Genomic DNA, 17,111 nt, shown 5'->3' on the forward strand with positions numbered 1-17,111 from the left:
ATTTGTCTGTCTGACGTTCAAGATTCTTCCCTGGCTAGATAAGAACACTCCATCCAACACCGCAGACTGTAATTACGATAGGCACCGGGGGACATACTAGAATGAAAGGATGTTTAGTAGATGACCACTTGACAGTAACGTGCGGCTCTGAAAGTCTTGACCAACGGACTTTTACTTTGTTGACTACAGGGGAATGCAAAATGTGTTTTGAACTTGAGTTTGATTTTGTTTTCATGTATTCCGGGCAGCTAGGCATTCCGGTAGCAATCATCAGCCGAGACAAGGCGTCAGCGATACATAGTGAAGACCCGATTGTGGGTTTTTCTGGTCATAATTCAGAATAATGGAAAATCGAGCGTACACTCAACAAAAGCATAGAACCGCCTGCAAATAATAAAAAAAGGCCGATGTGTAACAATAAGCAAAGACATCGCCTACCAGCCAAACGCCGTCGCTAAAAAACATAAGACATAAAACAAACATGACATAGGCGGGATCTAAATGGAAGCCAACGATTGCTCACGCAGTGGGAGACATTGCCTGTTGACCATTTAGCTGCTCGTTGGCATGCTGAGGCTTGGGCATACCCATGGAGTCAGCGTGTAGAGCATCTGAGCTGAAGAAACCCGAGTCAGGGACTTGGGTATCGGTGAAAGCGAAAGGATTGAATTGTGAGTTGTGGATGTTTTCTTTGAGGGCCGTGGGATTGGAAAGAATGGCGTTGATGAAGTCTTCAGAAGCTTCGGCATTGTCCGATCCGGTGGGAGAGACATAGTCCGTGGGAAGCCACTCAGCCCAGTTCTGGTTGTCGGCCTTTGAGCCCCCGAGCTCAAAGAAGTCAGACTGGCCAGGAGCATTGTCAAAGATGTCGAGAATCATGCCGTCAAAAGACTCGAATGCCGCAGGATCCAACAAGGAAGGCATGTCTTGCTTACTAGGGGTTCGATTCTGGCGAGGTGTTGTGCGGGTTTGATCCTGACCTTCCTGGATACGTTGCAAGCGTTCCGCGGTGAGACGGGTTGAAGGGGTAACTGATCCAACATCCTTGCGCCGGTTAGCAGTTGGCGAGTTGGAAGGCAACGAAAGTCGTCGCTCATGGATATTGAAACGAGCATGGGGCCGACGCGGAGTTGGGCTGATAGGCAATTCAAAGTCCAAAGAAGGGCTCTCAAAAAGATCGTTAAGGTCATCATTAGGTGTGGGCGCCATGTTCTCTTTCTCCGGGGCCTTGTCTTCACGCGAAGCAATCCTCGGACTGCGTCTTGGAGAGCCAGTGTTCACCCTAGAATCATCCAGCTCTTTCAAGGCATTGTCATTGTGAGAAGAGGCAAACAGCGCCCGGCGCAAGGGCTTGGGGGTGAGAGTCAAATCATCCGAGTTTGGAACTTTGCGACCGGCCATATTTCTTGCCGGACTAGACTGAATCGCACGACGCAGGGCTTCCACGGCATCGTCGTGCTCCCAGCGAGTGTGCGAGCTCTCGGATGACCGTGGAGGTTCAGCGCTGTTAGCCCGACGACGCTTGTTGGGGTAGTTTTCGCCTTCCTCATCCTGGTCCGGATCTTGATCTTGATTGTTGTCCACAAGAGGAGTAGCACCATCTTCGGGCTGCACGGAGGAGGCTTCGGTGGGGGCTGGAGAGGAAGCTGCAGTCACGCTTGATGCAGCCATGCTGCGAGTCCTGGTTGAAGGAAGCGACAGTGGGCCACCAGTTCTGCGGTTTCTCACGGGACGCTTCTTCCGTTTCTCAGTACCATCTGCACCGGGCTTGTTCCACTTGTTCTCGGGACGCATGGTCTTGAACTTGTGCAGCCACAGACCGCAAGGGTTGCAAAGCAAAACTTGAGTCCATTCCTTGTCCCAGCTATGGAGAGTCTTTTTATAAATCTTGAACTTGGAAATTGCATCTTGGGCGTCACGTTCCAGAGACTCGTAGAACAAGGTATTGCTGTCTTGCATCATTTCTTTGGCGATGTCCTCTCTGCCCACGACCTCTTTCGACCACGCCCGACGCCAGGTAGGAGTTTCAATGCAGCCGCAATTCGCACAGAAGGGAGGAACCTGTCCGCTTTTGATGGCATCATCCAAGCGCTGTTGAATTTGTTTCACCCTCTTCTTAGCGCTCCGAGGCTTGGATTCGGGTTTTCGTGGCGGTACTGAGTTTGAGCTGTCAGCAATACTGAAATCGCTCATTGGCCCCGCCCAGGTATGGGAGTACTGAAGGGGAGGGTGGCTAGGCGCGACAGGATCGCTGGCAGGAACGGTGCTCCTGTTCTGAGCGAATTCACCCTGAGGGGCAATAGGTGCGGGTGCTAGCGGTTTGGGCGCCAGGCGCACGCTGTTCCGTGAGCTAGGTCTAGACCCAGCTGCCGAGACTGGGCGACGCTGTTGCTGGGGCTTCGTAGGTTGCTGGACGGGAGCATCGCTGATAATCATGGAGTTATTAGGTTGGTCAGCTATCGTGCCAGTGGCACTGGCCGGGGAGGTTGCCTGCACTGTAGAGCGAACGGAATGAGAGTGATCTCTTTCAGCGAGGCCGTGTGATTCAGCCCTTTGGGCACACTCTGCGGGAGTAGCCGCTTCATCATCCATCATATCATCCAGACCACCGCTCATGAAGCCGGAGTCGGTATCCAATGTAAGGGGAGGCAGCACAGGGCTGGATTTGGATGGAAACCGTGAATCCATGACAGGAGGCGAGGAAGGCATGGTGAATGGAGGCTCGAACAATCCTTGGTAACGGGAATCCTCAGGAGAATGACCTGTGAAATCTGTGCCGATGTCGTCGCTATTCATGTATGGCGATCCGTACGAGCTGATAACAGATGACTCCCGCAGCATGCTTGACGCAGGCCGAAGGCGGCGGGTACCTTCCCCAGGACGCATAATTGGGGTTGGCGGGCGAACGGGCTCGACCAGGGACTGTTCAGCCGCAATTGAAGGATTGACGGGAGTTGGACGGTGGATCCGAACGGAGGCCGCCGTACTGGCGGCGACCCGTAGTGAGCTGGGTTGTCTTTCGATGTTCATATCAGACTTTCCTGGCCAGCCTGCCTGATACAGCTTGGCCCTCTTCCGTGGTTGGGGATCCATATCCTCGCCTCCACTGGCATAGCCGGATTGGATAGAATCTCTCCTAGAGTGAGACTGCGGTACCTGGAAGTCACTGTCGCGCATAGAAGCACTTGAAGATGGTCTGATCATGTCGCTGCTTTGGTTGAAAGGTTGCCTTGATTGGGGTTGGGGTTGCTGGATTACTGAGCGAATTCCTCCAGGTGTTGATACTCTGCTAGGAACACCATAAGAGTGCGTGGGCGAAGCTGAACGCACTGACTCATTTCGTTCATAGCCTGAAAACTCACGAGGAGTGGCGCCTTCGCTGAGAATCTGATGGAACCGTCCAATGCCCGATCCACCCATAGGGGACCCAGCGCTCGCCCGGTCCTGTGACTGGCTTCGAGCGGCCTCCATTAGCGAGGGATTCTGACGCATGAAATTCGTCCAAGATTGCGCGTCGAAGTCATGAGGGATCACATGGCTGAGTTCTCGGTATTTCTGCATGCTGTCGAGATATTGGCTTTGCATGACGGTCGGAACGGGAACCAATCGAAGTTTGACCTCCAGGGTCTCCTGAGCGCCGGCGCCCTTGGAAAATAGACCCAGAGGGGTTTTGCTCACCTTACCCGTGACCATGGTTTTAGACTGGTGAGCGGGCGCCTCCGGCGTCGGTGAAGATGAAGCCAGGACCCATGAAAGCATTCCTTGACCGACGAGGGGGGTTTCGTATTCCGAGTAATCGTAAGCGTACACTGTATAGTCCTTTCCTAGTTGTGCTACCAATTCAGGGCTTCAAACAAGTCAGCATACCAATGACCATGAACTTGAAAAAGGGAGTCGAACCTGGCTGAAACAATTGCTTGAATGCATGTCTTCAGCTCAATGACCCCGACTGGAGTTTCCTCATCCAGATAAGCCGTTTGAATTTCCAGCACATGAGGCCAGCGAGCAAGACAGTTGGTTTTGTTCTCGTTATCAAAGGTATACAAGACCTTAACTGTTAACGAAAATTTTAGCTATGGGCGTCATCTGGTTGTCTGAGTAGAATTCATACGCCTCATAGGGCGGACGGTAATGCCGTCCTGAGAGTCCATCTCATACAATCCGATTTGTCTCCATACACAATTTCCGGGTCAATGCGAAGAGAGTAATTGGAAGGAATCGAGAAGGAGACGAAGTACACAGAGGGGAAGCGGGGATGGTTGTAAGAAGAAAAGGCAGGATATCGGTAGGCAGGGGAGGTGGGGATCGAGGTTGTTGGCAGGGCAAATATTCAATTCGACTTTTTATTGCTCCACAGTGCGATGTAGCACCGGGATAAGTGCAGGTAGGAGGGTAGCCAGCCGATCTATCGGCCAAGCATATCGATCAAGTATCTGGTCGACCGGGAGAATGGATAGCACATGCAGTTTGTGCAGCAGAGCCTGCAGGAATGGAATGTTGATCGGGTCGATCCTTGGAAGGGGAGTAGGAAGCCTTGGTTCAATCGAATGAGAAAGCCTATTTATGGAAATAGGGAAGAGAAGGATTGAAGATTAAAAAGGAAAAGGAAAAAAATCCAGTTACACCTGCAGACGGTGAGGGGGTTGGAGGGTTTAAAGGGAAGACCTTGCATCGCGGGTTGAAGCTATCCGCTGATCTCTAAACAAGCGTGTACGCGACGTGACGCAGCCAATCGCGAGCAAGCCGCGGTCAGAACGCGTGCCTTGGTGCCTGACTAAGAAAAAGGAAATCGGCAAAAAACGCCCGACGCCAGGATCGAACTGGCAACCTTACGGTTAAAAGCCGTACGCGCTAGCCAATTGCGCCAGCCGGGCGGTGTATACTACAAATGACGTAGCACCTACCCATACTCATGAAAGTGAATTTACGATAAAAAGGAATAGGCACCTGCCTAAAAGCCAGTGAAAGGCTTTTGCAGAGTCTACAGTTGAAAATTCCAAGAATTCCCGCATTAGATACTGACAATGTCAAAATTGGAGAGAATGTTTGACTCCCTGACGTAGAGTAGGGAGGCTGGTTAAGCCACTACTAATTCTAGGGCCAGCTGTATATCACGTGACCATTGAACTTGCTCGTCTTCCAGTATCCTAACGAATGCGCGAGAGACTCTTCTCGGCCATCTATAACCCATACTTTACACACCATGTCGACAGCCCCCGACCCAAAGATCCAGTATGTTATATGTGGATGAACTTTTGACTCTCATGCAACCCAGCTGACCCAATTCTCCCACAGGGATTTGCTCAACAAGCCTAAGAGCGAGCTCACGTATGTTCTCTCCCAACACCATCCCTCGAATGTCCCCAGCTTCACCGATGATTGTCGTTTCCTTTCCCCTCAACTGCCAGCTGCTGCCTAATTGCTGCAAAAATATCACAATGCGGGGCTTTGCGATTCTTTCCTAGTCACATTCCGATACATGCGCAATCTAAAGACATACATGAACTTGAAAGGCTAATCTTGCATCGCAACCAAACAGGGAATATGAGGTCGCTCTTGTTGAGGAGCACGAGCTCACCGCCGGTCCACTGTCCCTACTGCAGACCGCCACCCGCACGCACACCCAGGTCCTGATCTCTTGCCGCAACAACCGCAAGTTGCTGGCCCGTGTCAAGGCCTTTGACCGACACTGCAACATGGTTCTGGAGAACGTGAAGGAGATGTGGACCGAGAAACCCAAGGGTAGCAAGGGCAAGGGCGTGAACAAGGATCGCTTCATCAGCAAGATGTACGTGTGGTTGGACCTGGACCTGGTGGAGACACCGCGCCCTTTAAACTCATCTTTTCTTTCCGTGTGGTCTTCTAATAATCGGCTCTATTAGGTTCCTCCGTGGTGACTCTGTCATCCTCGTTCTGCTCAGCTGAGCGCTTATCACCTCAAACCTATCTTGCGCATCTCCATCCCGCCCAGGGTGGTTCATCACCCTGCATCCGATCTACCCTGATATCTCGGAATCCTAAATATGCGGGACGGTTTGCTCTCCGCTTGCGCCGCAGATCAATCCTGCGATTTACGGTTTCTCATGTAATCGATATCGATACCCTTTTTTCCTGCTTACCTCACCCATTCTACATATCTCCTGTCCCTTGCTTCTGGTCACACCATCAGGTTAGACCTGGGACTATTTGACCTTGCCTGTGAGGTAACATTCGCATGCAACGGTGAATTTCGGCCTACAAAAAAAAAAAATCCTTGCTGGCGTTCTGTTGATGGGATTTGTGTCCACTTTGAGGGAAGCGTCGGGCGGCGTAGTTCCTTAGAGCTGAGATATGTTCGCAATGCATTTATTTCTTTGAATCTGACCCAGCTTTGGGATCGTTGGTTGTAGTCATCTTTCACACTCTTTACACAGCCCTACTAAAAACCCGAAGAAATTATCCACTCCAGGACGTTCAATGAGGTATATAAACAACAGGAACGCAAGGGTGCAAGAGTATTCTGCTATACAAAGTCTGCTATCAGAGAATACCGCATACTGGGCAGAGCCATGGGGCTTAACTCAATTAGACCGAAAGATCAAGATCAAACCGAACCTTGGAAGTGACTAAGATGCTCAGATCTATGCACCTCCATACACCGCACTTTCAATGTGTAACAAAGGAGATTTGCTTGCATACACTCAAAAGTCTAATCGACGCAGGCGCCTAGCGGGGTAAAAACTGCGGTAAGAAGACTCAGAATTGGAACATGTCGATACAATCGAAATATTGGAGGCCAGTGTCAATTACAACACTCGCGTTCAAATGGATTATTTTCTACATCTAGGCAGTAAATTCAAATATCAAAATTCAGAAATTTGGTCATCATCATGAATTACATTAAACAGACCACTGAAGACCCATAGACTGTTCCAGGTCTGGTATCACGCTATTTATACGGAAGATAGGAACAAGCAAGAAGCACCCCACCTTTGCTTAAACCGCCTCGGCAATTCCAGCTAGGAACTCACTGAGACCAAAAGCACCAGGGTCAGGCACCTTGCCAATCCACTCCGACTCACCACCAACATAAACAGACCGACCAAGACTGGCCTTCATACTCTTCGTAGACTCCGTACCCGCCTGAGCAGCCGCACAGGCAGCATTGACATCGTGTTTCTCATATAGGGTATCGCAGAACGGCACAAGCGCGTCCATAAGGGTACGGTCACCAGGCTTAGCAGGAGTGTAGCGACCCAATGCGGTGACGGAGTGCTTGAGGGCCTTCGCCCACACTTCGGTGTTTGCCTGCAATGTGGTGCCCTTGTCTTGGTCTCGGAGACCGTGGGCTAGAGCGTTCAGGAAGATCGCGTAGATGGCACCTGAGGTACCGTCCATGACGTTCTCGACGACTGTCACAATACGGTTGACTGTGTTGACGATGTCGTCGCCGATTCCGGGTGAGCTGGCGAGGAGTTCTTGGATGGCTTCGGCGCCACGCTGGAGGCCGACACCGCAGTCGCCGTCGCCGACGATTGTGTCGTAGTTAGTTACTTCGGGCTCGGCGGCGATGACGCGCTTAAGACCGGCGCCAAGGACCTTCTTTACGACCGCAGGGTCGACTAGATGCTTGTTAGTATATCAAAACCCTGGGTTTGTATAGGGACATTGCAGGGTAGAGCTTACGCTTCAGGTTGCTTGGGTTCTCCTCGGCCAGGTTAGAGTTCTTGAGCTGCACCGGGGTGTCGATACGGTTTTCCCAAGTTGCGCGAGAGATTGGGGCAGCCCAGCCAACGGCCTCTGCAGGGGCGTCGAGCAGCTCAAGGAGAGACTTGCCAGCTCCAAGGCCAGTATCAGCCAGTTTCAAGAGCGAGATGCTGAAACCCAATCCGTCCAAACTACTAAGGAATGTGCCTTGGATCACACGGACTGGGTTCACGTTATATCCTTTGTTCAGCTGGCGATGAACCTCATCAGTGATACCAGCCAATTCAATGGGGCTCACACCACCCAGGTTGTTGATCAAAAGAACAAACTGATCCTTGGGGGTGTAAGTGACGTAGGCACGGTCAGCATCATTGGGATCAAGCAGCGAGCGCAACATAGTAGTGACCAGTTCGACCAAGTTGTTTTTGGCGCGATGGGATCCAGGCTCATTGTGAATACCCATACCGACCTCAGCGTCACCAGGTGCAATAGTGTCCAGGCCCTCAGGAACTCGACGGCCAGGAATGTGAACATGCTCTAAAGAAGTACCAATGGAAACCAAGTTGTTGTTAACGTGTTGAGCGAGACCGTAAACCTCATCGAGGGAACCACTGAGGGGGAAAAATGTCAGAGAGCACAATTAAATATAGTGCCAGAGATGAACTCACCCAGCTTCTGCTAGAGCGCCAACCAGCTTCAAGATCAATGCCGCACCACCAATACCACGGCGACCGACCTTACCACTCTTCTTCCGGCCAACACCGACATCATCGGCCATAGCAAAGAACTCGGTGCGAATACCCGCAGCACGGGACTTCTCCGTCGCCATACCAAAGTTAAGCACATCACCAGTGTAATTGTTTGGGATAATCAGAACACCACAGTCGGTAGGGACTCGATCCATGGCGGCCCTACGGATCTGCTCCGCAGAAGGCGAAGCAAAGACCGTGCCGGCCACGGCAGCGTCACAGAGACCGTGGCCAACGAAGCCCGCAAATGCGGGTTCATGGCCGGATCCACCACCAGTCACGATGGACACTTTCTTAGGCTTGCGAGGTGCATCTGGGCGGCGGAAAACGATCTTATTCTCGATGTCCAATGCAAGGGATGGGTTGGTGACGGTGATGGAGTTCAACGCGGTCAAGACCAAATGGGTCGGATCGGAAAAGAAGTGCTTGGCTGTGACGACTGTGAGTGGACATTGCTAGACCGCTTGGAGTTGGAAATGGAGGTGGGGGGGCAGTCCTCAACGTCACAGTGGAGCTTTGGAAAAAGTAAAGAACATACTTTGCATATTGATGAATGAACGTTTTCAGGGAAACTTTTGCGGAACCAGAGATGCTCGACCGCTGGAATGATAGTAGATATGTATAGCTTTTTTCGAGCTCAAGGACGAAATTGGATCAAGTTGTCAAACCGACTTCTATAGGTCCAAGTTCTTATTGTGAAACCTGTTGTTCTAGAGAGCGACTCGGAGGCGGGGAAAAAGTGGGGGTGAGCGCAGAGGGCTGTTGCTCATTGTTAGCTCATGTCCCAGCAACAAGTTTCAAACTGCGATCGTTTGTGTAGCTTGAGAGCGATCGAACGAGAACGAGGATATTCCCAAGCTTTGGTGTGTAGGGTTGGGTGGAACGTACAGAAACGCGGGGAGAGCTTCTAGTATAGTTTCGAAGTATAGATCGGGGGAAATGTATGCAACAAGGAAGAAAAACAACGAAAAGCTCCTTGAGCCAAAGCGAATCTGTCCCTCTTTATACGATTGAGTTCTTGCTTTTTAATTTACCGGACCCTCTTTTTTTCGCAGCTCACATGAACAATTTGCCTCCGAATGCTCCATCTGAATTCTGGAACGATGAAACCGGGCGTTTCGGCTTACCCTGTGGGGTAATCCCGGGGTTCAACGCGGTAACCCGCCAGGCACAGCTTATCGCCCGAGTAGCTGTAGCTCTGCCTGTGGGGCTTCCTACTGATTTAGTAGGCAGCATGACCAGTAGATCTTTTACTGTGGCGCACTCTCGTCCGAATATCATTACGTTCACAAATTTAACCTACCCCTCGTCTTCCAAGGTTATCCGGGAAGGTCCGCGCGCCTATGCTTTCATTTGCGAACTTCGGATTCTGATTTTGAATATATGTAACTGGATCTATTCGTGTGTGTGTGATTCCTCTTCTATAGGTAGAATCGTCGTTTCTCCAAGGCAAGTGGTGAATTGAGTTTGGGCTGATTTGCGGTCTACTTGCTGCATGAGCTGTACAAGTACTGGATAACTCAACACTGCATTGGGTGGACGGTGGGAGATCATGAGACCAAGCCAGAGAAAAAAAGGAAATGTTAAAGGAAAAGAAGGAGAAAAAGAAAAAGAAAATACGGGGAAAGTATTCCTATATACTCTCCCCAACTCCTTTCCCGCGCTGTCAGATTGGAGGATCCATGGATGTGGGGACCGTTCGCGTCCTCCGGTAAAAATATATGTAAAATATATTCTGCACACAAGCCCTGGGGTGACACAATATGGAGGAATTCTACTCCAATTGGCCTATTCTCTGTACTAACTAGCACTTGTTGATTAAAAAGGTGATGCTCTATAGAATACATCGTCTATTATGTGGATTTTGTACGGAATAGTTGGCTATCCCCTTCCGCTTAGGTGGTCAGCCGCTGCCGCTTTTAACCCACAAGGGAGCGATCCGTTCCCGGCGAATAAACCTTAAGTCTGATATCCTCCGTCTATACTAGTAAACTACATATAACATTTAAGGGAATTAGTAAACATTGTCCCGCGAACTTTGGCATGCGCATTATCTCCCAAGTTCGCGTCTCAGAGCCTTGAGATCAATCGTCCATCAGCGTCCTGCCATTCCTCTATTTTGTAGCTACTGTGCACGCAATAACCTCTGCATAAATTTGTCCGAATCTTATGCTTGTTTAAAGGGATGATCGATAGGCATGTTTTAGGTTGGAGGTAGAGATGCCTGGAAACCTTCCCCTGCCAATTTTTGACACGTCAATCTTATCACGGTCTGAGACCGCCTTGGTAGAAATCATGAGAGGTAGTCATCTTATGAGATATAGGATATAGCTGAGGAGATGGCAATATTTTGAGAAGGAAATAGAACATCACAATGTTCCTGAATGAGTATATTGGCACAATTTCTACCTGATGCAAGGATTTTTCCTCATATACCTTCAATAACGCGCAGATTCACCATCGGGAAACGCGGCATTCAGGACCATCATGATTTGCAACTAACAGCCTCTATATATGCTTCATGCATGCTCATAACTTATCATTATTCATTGGGCCGGCATCGGATCCGGAGTGCTAAGCTAGGGATAGTCCTTAGCTTGCTAAAATGCCGATGCGAGACTATGATAAAGGCACACTAACCAATCAACGAATGCAGATTAGCCGACCATCAGGTGATACGGAGGATAACTTTGAGATTCACGGTGGCTTCCTTGTGCCGCTCATATCAAGAAAGCTTGGTCATTGTGTTTCAAATGCCCCCACTGTCTTAAATAAGCCATGCGTGGCATTGATCCGCACCCCTCAAGGACACATTACGTGATAATTGTGTACTTTGTACATACTTTGTGCACCAAGTATATCTGCCGGATGTACTAAGTAAGAATTGTATATCTATCGGAAGTATCTATGAAAGTAGAGGTACAGGTTTATGAAAAAAGCCTCTTAGAAATATATAGGAAAAATCAACATCCATATGGATCTAGTTCTACATCCTCAACTGCCTATTTATCCCCCGAGATCGTTTTGTCGCTGGAATCACGATATCTTTTGTCCGCCCCAAAATAACCATGGTGGGCGTCAGTCAGGCTACTTTCAAGCCGTCAAACAAGCTTCTCGCAGCTGAAGTAGACTTTCTTGCGAAATCCGACCCAGGACGCAGATTCGGCTTGATTCCCAAAAGCAACCGAATCGAAGATGGTTTCCGAGAGATCAGCTTCCTTGAATTATCACGAGCAGTGAATGCCACATCATGGTGGATTGAAAAGCAGATTGGAAGACCAAAGAAGAGAGAAACCATTGCGTATATGGGGAACAATGATGCTCGATATATTCTGTTTATGCTCGCGTCGCACAAATTGGGCTATACGGTAAGTGGCCCCGCTTTCTTGTCCATGTATATCGCGAAGAAACTGACCAACAAAATATAGATCTTCTTCCCATCCACTCGACTGTCGAATGAAGCCTAGGCTCATGTACTTCACGCGACAGAATCCTCCAAGTTGCTGTTCAGTCATGAGAAGCTTCACAGAATTTTGGAACTCAAGGAATGCATGGCCCTCAACACTGTAGAGGTGCCCAGTGTTATCGAAATCCTTGATGATGTCCGTGGACTAGATCACTACCTCTTTGAAAAGAGCTATGGGGAAATTGAAGATGAAAACGCCTTTATGATCCACAGCTCTGGGACCACCGGTATGAACCAACCGCTATGTCTTTCTTTTACTTCTGTTTAACCACTCAAATCCTGTCTTTAGGAATGCCAAAACCTGTGCCCCTTACCCATGGCTTCCTCGGTGCTTGGAGCAACGCGCCACACATCCCCCGCCCTGACGATCGACAGCCATCCTTCTTCAACCACCTAGGTCCAGACCATTTGGTACTCTCGAGCACGCCATATTTCCGCCTTATGGAGATATAGTTATCGTTTTTCGAGTCTATCTTCCATAATGTTCCATTCGTGTGTAGTCCAGACAAGCCATTGTCGGTGGACTTGCTTGTCGCTATATTGCGAGAGGCAAAGCCTACTGCAACTATCCTGCCCCCTTCTATCCTAGAGAAGGGGGTCAATCAGAGGAAGCGCTCGAATGCATCCGTACTCTTGACTTTATCTGCTTCGGAGGCGCCCCTCTGGCACCGGAAATCGGCAAAAAGCTGAGTCAATATACTGAGTTGAGAACGGTAATTGGATCCAGCGAAATGGGCATTATAAACTCCTTTGTTCCTCAAGGTGAAGGTAACTGGGGATATTTTGAATGGAATCCGGCATATAACATTGATATGCAGCCTATCGGTGATGACTCGTATGAACTTTTTATCCCTCGTACTCAACACTCTCGCCTCATGCACGGTGTCTTTCACACATTCCCCACTTTGACGGAGTATAGATCCAAGGATTTTTTGTGAAACATGCATCTAATGATCTACTATGGAAGTACCACGGTCGTCTGGATGATGTGATCGTGCTCAGCAATGGAGAGAAATTGAACCCTGTCACTTTGGAAAAGATGGTCGAGGATCATCCATCTGTTCATCGCGCACTGCTGATTGGCCAGGGAAGATTCCAGTCCGCTTTGTTGGTCGAACCGACACAAGGAGCTAAGCTGGTAGACGAAGAGAAGCTTTTCATCGAGTCAATTTGGCCACAGGTGGAAAAAGCCAATGAAATGGTCCCCAACTATGGCCGAGTCATGAAGAACATGATTCGACTCTCTTCGCCAGAAAAGCCTTTCAAGTTGACCTCGAAGGGCACAACCCAAAGACATGCTATGAACAAGAACTATTCACAGGAAGCGGACGATCTTTATGCCGCCCAAGATGACCAGCTAGAGATGCAGTTACCTTCACCTGTGGATCTCGAAAGCATGAAAGAATATTTGCACAAGGTGATATCACTCCTCTCTGGCGAGTCAAACCTCGGTAATGGCGATGATCTATACAGCATCGGAATGGATTCACTACGCACGATCCAACTGAGCAAATTATTGAAGACTGCTGTTCGTGCTGATAATCCCGACTTAATATCGATTTCATCAACCTACAGAACATCTACGCCCATTCGACCGTCGACAGACTTGCTGGGATGATGATGAGAGGTCTTGCAGGGGAGGCGGCTACGACTACCAGGATTTCTCGGACCGAGAAGATTGCCAATCTGATCTCCAAGTATACGAGTGACCTTCCCATCCGTTCTGTGAAACCGTCCCAGCCCGCCGAAGCTTCCACTATGATTCTCACCGGATCTACCGGCTCCCTGGGCACATATCTACTCCACAGTCTTCTCAACCAAAGAAACGTCTCAAAATCTACTGCTTCAACCGCACTAAGGATGCCGCTACTCGCCAGGCGGAAAGCTTTCAATCCAAAGGCCTTCCAGCCTCCCCCCTATTCGACTCAAACAAGGTCGAATTTTTACATGTGTCCTTTGGCGAATCGCAATTCGGCCTTCCATCTGCCAAGTACCAATCCTTTCTCGAGAGAGTAGACCTCATAATTCACAATGCATGGAAGGTGAATTTCAACCACAAAGTCGAGTCTTTCGAGCACCCCCATCTATTTGGAATGCGCGAGTTTGTCAACCTCAGCATTAACGGTCGCCACAACGCTCACATCGCTTTTATCTCATCAGTCAGCACAGTTGGAGGCTGGGTGTCTGATACCATGGGCCCAGTCGTTCCTGAAGTCCCCATGACGAGTATCGAGCAGGTTCTCGAGCAAGGGTACGGCGAGTCGAAGTTTGTAGGAGAAAGTATCTGCGTCGAGGCATCACGCAAGGCAGGCGTGCCGACGAGCATTTTCCGGGTTGGTCAGATTACCGGTCCAGATACCCGGATGGGACTGTGAAACCCGCATGAGTGGATTCCGACCCTTGTGGCTACATCCAAGGCTATGGGCAGGGTTCCCGCAGAGTTGGGTGGGTACGCTATTGATTGGGTTTCTGTGGTAATTACTCTTATACTCCACCGGCTTATCAAAATCAAATTGACGAATGTGAATAGAATGCATTGGCCGATTTCGCTCTCGAAATCCTTCAAACGCGCCGCTCAGCCCTTTCAGAAGAATTCAATGCTGTCTTCCATCTGACAAACCTCAACCGCAGCAAGTGGTCCTCGCTGATCCCCACTGCTCAGGAGAAGTACCCTGTACAGATGGTTTCTCTTGAAGACTGGCTCGATGAGCTTGAGGAGATCAAAGACCCCTCCGAGCAGGAAGTACTTGGAAAGCCAGCCTTGAAGATGCTTCAATTTTATCGGGGTCTCACGACTGATAGCACGCTGTCTGCGGAAATTAGTGTTACGCAGGCGAGCAAGACCATGGCAATGTTGGGACCTGTTTCACCCGCCCAGATGTCTAATTGGATTAACCAGTGGGGCTTCTAAAGGTACGATGCAAAGCTACCTGGGAGAAAAATTACCATGTAAACAGATTAAGGAGTTAAGAGCGTATCTGTTTAAAGCATTTGGTCCGCCGCCTTCTTTTCGCGTAGAGTGTAGCTTTTCTTCTCACATAGGCAACGAGTAGAGGATTGTTGGTTCCTCATTGTACACTAATTGAAGATATAACCTTCAGGAAGTAAGGTACAGCATCGATAGCACGTAGAATCCAATAGGGAAAATAAAACCACAAAAATTACAGTCTCCAAAGAGTGCAAGCTGCCCATGAGGTCTAGTCATGAGGTCTACTGGCCTAGTGGTTCGTCTTTTAGTAGTTCTTCGCCAAGTTTGCACAGTAATGAGCGTTATCCAGCCCTAGAACACAGTTCAGTTTAATTGGAAAGATGCGGCTGGGTAATGAGCGTGAAAGACGTGTTTCGGTATTATTTTTTTCTTTTTCTTTTTCCACCTTCAAACATTTTTGTCTTTTTACAGGGGTGTTAAACTAGAAGAAAATGGAGGCGAATATATTGCGGCGCTTAGGAGGTATTTGGTTCTGTTCGAAACTGACTGGTAAGACCGCACAATTTCTCATTCTTTAAAGTAAGCTAGCGTTGCGGGTTCAAAGTTGTCATGTCGTTTGCTTTTTTGAGCCCTGTTCAAACAATTCTTTACCAATCGATAACAGATTTGGACGCGCAAGCGTGCCGACAACCCTGTCAGCATGAGTTGGCCTCGTACTTTCTTTGTTTGCCTTCCCCTGACGGTCCGAGCCAAGTGTGCTTCACACCCATTATGCCAGGCCAACCTTATATTTTCACTCATCTTCTAACCATCCTTCTCTCTGTTATCATTGTCTTTATTTTACTGAGCGAATTTCCAACACCAAAATGCAATCTACAGCCCCACCAGCGAAGCGAAGAAAGCCAAATCGAGAGCCTATCCAGAAAGCAACCATTGTTCGGTCTGCTACTGACGAGGAAAGCAAAACAACAACAGGAACAGTTGACAAAAAGATCCTCGATAGGATTCAAAAATGTCTCGATCGCGCTAGCCATCCAAACACAACGGAGGCAGAAGCCAAAGCCGCTCTCTTTGTCTCCCAAAAGCTTATGAGCCTGCACAATATCAGCCAAGGGGATCTGATAGCGAATGATACGAGCAACAACAAAGGTCACTACGGCGGAAAAAGCGTCGTTTCCATTACAAAGATCAGAGGCCCATCCAGCAAAGTTATTATGGAAGCCTTCGTAGGGAAGGTGGCTTCGGCCATGAGCATTTTGTACGACTGCAAGTGCTATTCCACAGATTACTACAGTCACATTGACTGGTCCTTCTTTGGGATTGCCAATAATACTGTGGTGGCGGCGAGGGCATTTGAGGTAGCACACAACAAGATATTAGAGTGGGCGTGTGACTATAAAGGGGGTAAATCCACATTTAGTTACCGTCTTGGAGCGGCGGATGGACTCAAGGCCATGGCATACAGAGAGAGGAAACGAGAGCTCACCCTAGCCCGACGCAAGGCACTGGATATGTTTGAGGCTAGGGAGCGTGAGGAGGCAGATGAGCGCCGACGAGAGGTAGAAAGGCTGCAAATTTTACCTAATACCTCTCCCGATCCCGATGAAGAGGGAGCCGACTCGGATGCCAAGCCAGGAATGCCCGAAATAGCTTACACTTTCGATGGCGATGACGATGAAAACGACTTGCTTGATACCGAGGCAGACTTCAATGCGAAAGATGTGGATGTCACCGATCTCCATGACGACGACGATGTGGATGCGTACATCGACAAATTTGTGAAGCAGGAACCGGCTGAGTCGCCAAGTCCTGATGAAATACCCCCTTCCAGAACAGAGCCTGGCAGAGAGATCAAACCGGAATCTAAGCTCCCATCCATTCTAGAACAGACTCCCTGGGAGTCTGACACGCAGCTTGTTCAATTTCGAGCAACCTCAGAACAGGTTGCCAATGATTATCTGACGGAGAACCATATCAAGTTAAGGAACAGCAAAAGAAAGTGCTCAACTGCTAGCGATGTGGATGCCTATCGCCGGGGCCAGCAGGACAGTTCGAAGATCGAAGTTGGCCGAGAGGCGTTGGAATGAGTGCCTCTTTGCCATCGACCAATGTATGTCGTTCATGTCTGGGATTTGGATGTCTTTAGGTAGTGGGATGGGAAAGATGGGAGTGATAGGTAGCATCGCACTGATTTGAGAAATTTATACGGACCTACCTGGCGCCCACATGGAGGTTACAGTATCGATGTCAAGACCAGAAGTGTAACGACTTTCTAAACATA

General features: G+C 49.2%; 5 protein-coding genes across 5 annotated transcripts; 3 read left to right on the forward strand and 2 right to left on the reverse strand.

The window, feature by feature from the left end:
* Positions 1–519: 519 nt before the first annotated feature.
* Positions 520–4,151, reverse strand: N7484_009385 (putative GATA transcription factor (Ams2); the record flags this gene model as incomplete). Its single annotated transcript, XM_057119772.1, has 3 exons — positions 520–3,847; positions 3,901–4,054; positions 4,112–4,151. The coding sequence occupies 3 exons, from the start codon at positions 4,149–4,151 to the stop codon at positions 520–522; spliced, it is 3,522 nt and encodes a 1,173-aa protein (XP_056969327.1).
* Positions 4,152–5,203: 1,052 nt separating this feature from the next.
* Positions 5,204–5,925, forward strand: N7484_009386 (mRNA splicing protein SMD2; the record flags this gene model as incomplete). Its single annotated transcript, XM_057119773.1, has 4 exons — positions 5,204–5,232; positions 5,296–5,328; positions 5,540–5,788; positions 5,883–5,925. The coding sequence occupies 4 exons, from the start codon at positions 5,204–5,206 to the stop codon at positions 5,923–5,925; spliced, it is 354 nt and encodes a 117-aa protein (XP_056969328.1).
* Positions 5,926–6,975: 1,050 nt separating this feature from the next.
* Positions 6,976–8,980, reverse strand: N7484_009387 (uncharacterized protein; the record flags this gene model as incomplete). Its single annotated transcript, XM_057119774.1, has 4 exons — positions 6,976–7,601; positions 7,666–8,297; positions 8,355–8,865; positions 8,974–8,980. The coding sequence occupies 4 exons, from the start codon at positions 8,978–8,980 to the stop codon at positions 6,976–6,978; spliced, it is 1,776 nt and encodes a 591-aa protein (XP_056969329.1).
* Positions 8,981–11,503: 2,523 nt separating this feature from the next.
* N7484_009388 (NRPS-like enzyme) lies at positions 11,504–14,812 on the forward strand (the record flags this gene model as incomplete). The annotated part of the gene is made up of 9 exons (XM_057119775.1): positions 11,504–11,803; positions 11,903–12,128; positions 12,191–12,312; positions 12,402–12,614; positions 12,869–13,429; positions 13,477–13,728; positions 13,779–14,234; positions 14,289–14,375; positions 14,432–14,812. The coding sequence occupies 9 exons, from the start codon at positions 11,504–11,506 to the stop codon at positions 14,810–14,812; spliced, it is 2,598 nt and encodes an 865-aa protein (XP_056969330.1).
* An 884-nt stretch (positions 14,813–15,696) lies between these two features.
* N7484_009389 (DUF2786 domain-containing protein) lies at positions 15,697–16,917 on the forward strand (the record flags this gene model as incomplete). Its single annotated transcript, XM_057119776.1, has 1 exon — positions 15,697–16,917. The coding sequence occupies one exon, from the start codon at positions 15,697–15,699 to the stop codon at positions 16,915–16,917; it is 1,221 nt and encodes a 406-aa protein (XP_056969331.1).
* Between the last annotated feature and the right edge of the window lie 194 nt (positions 16,918–17,111).

This window comes from Penicillium longicatenatum (genome assembly GCF_028827895.1).
Source record: "Penicillium longicatenatum strain IBT 33135 chromosome Unknown contig_6_segment0_segment0, whole genome shotgun sequence".
NCBI classification, from domain to species: domain Eukaryota; kingdom Fungi; phylum Ascomycota; class Eurotiomycetes; order Eurotiales; family Aspergillaceae; genus Penicillium; species Penicillium longicatenatum.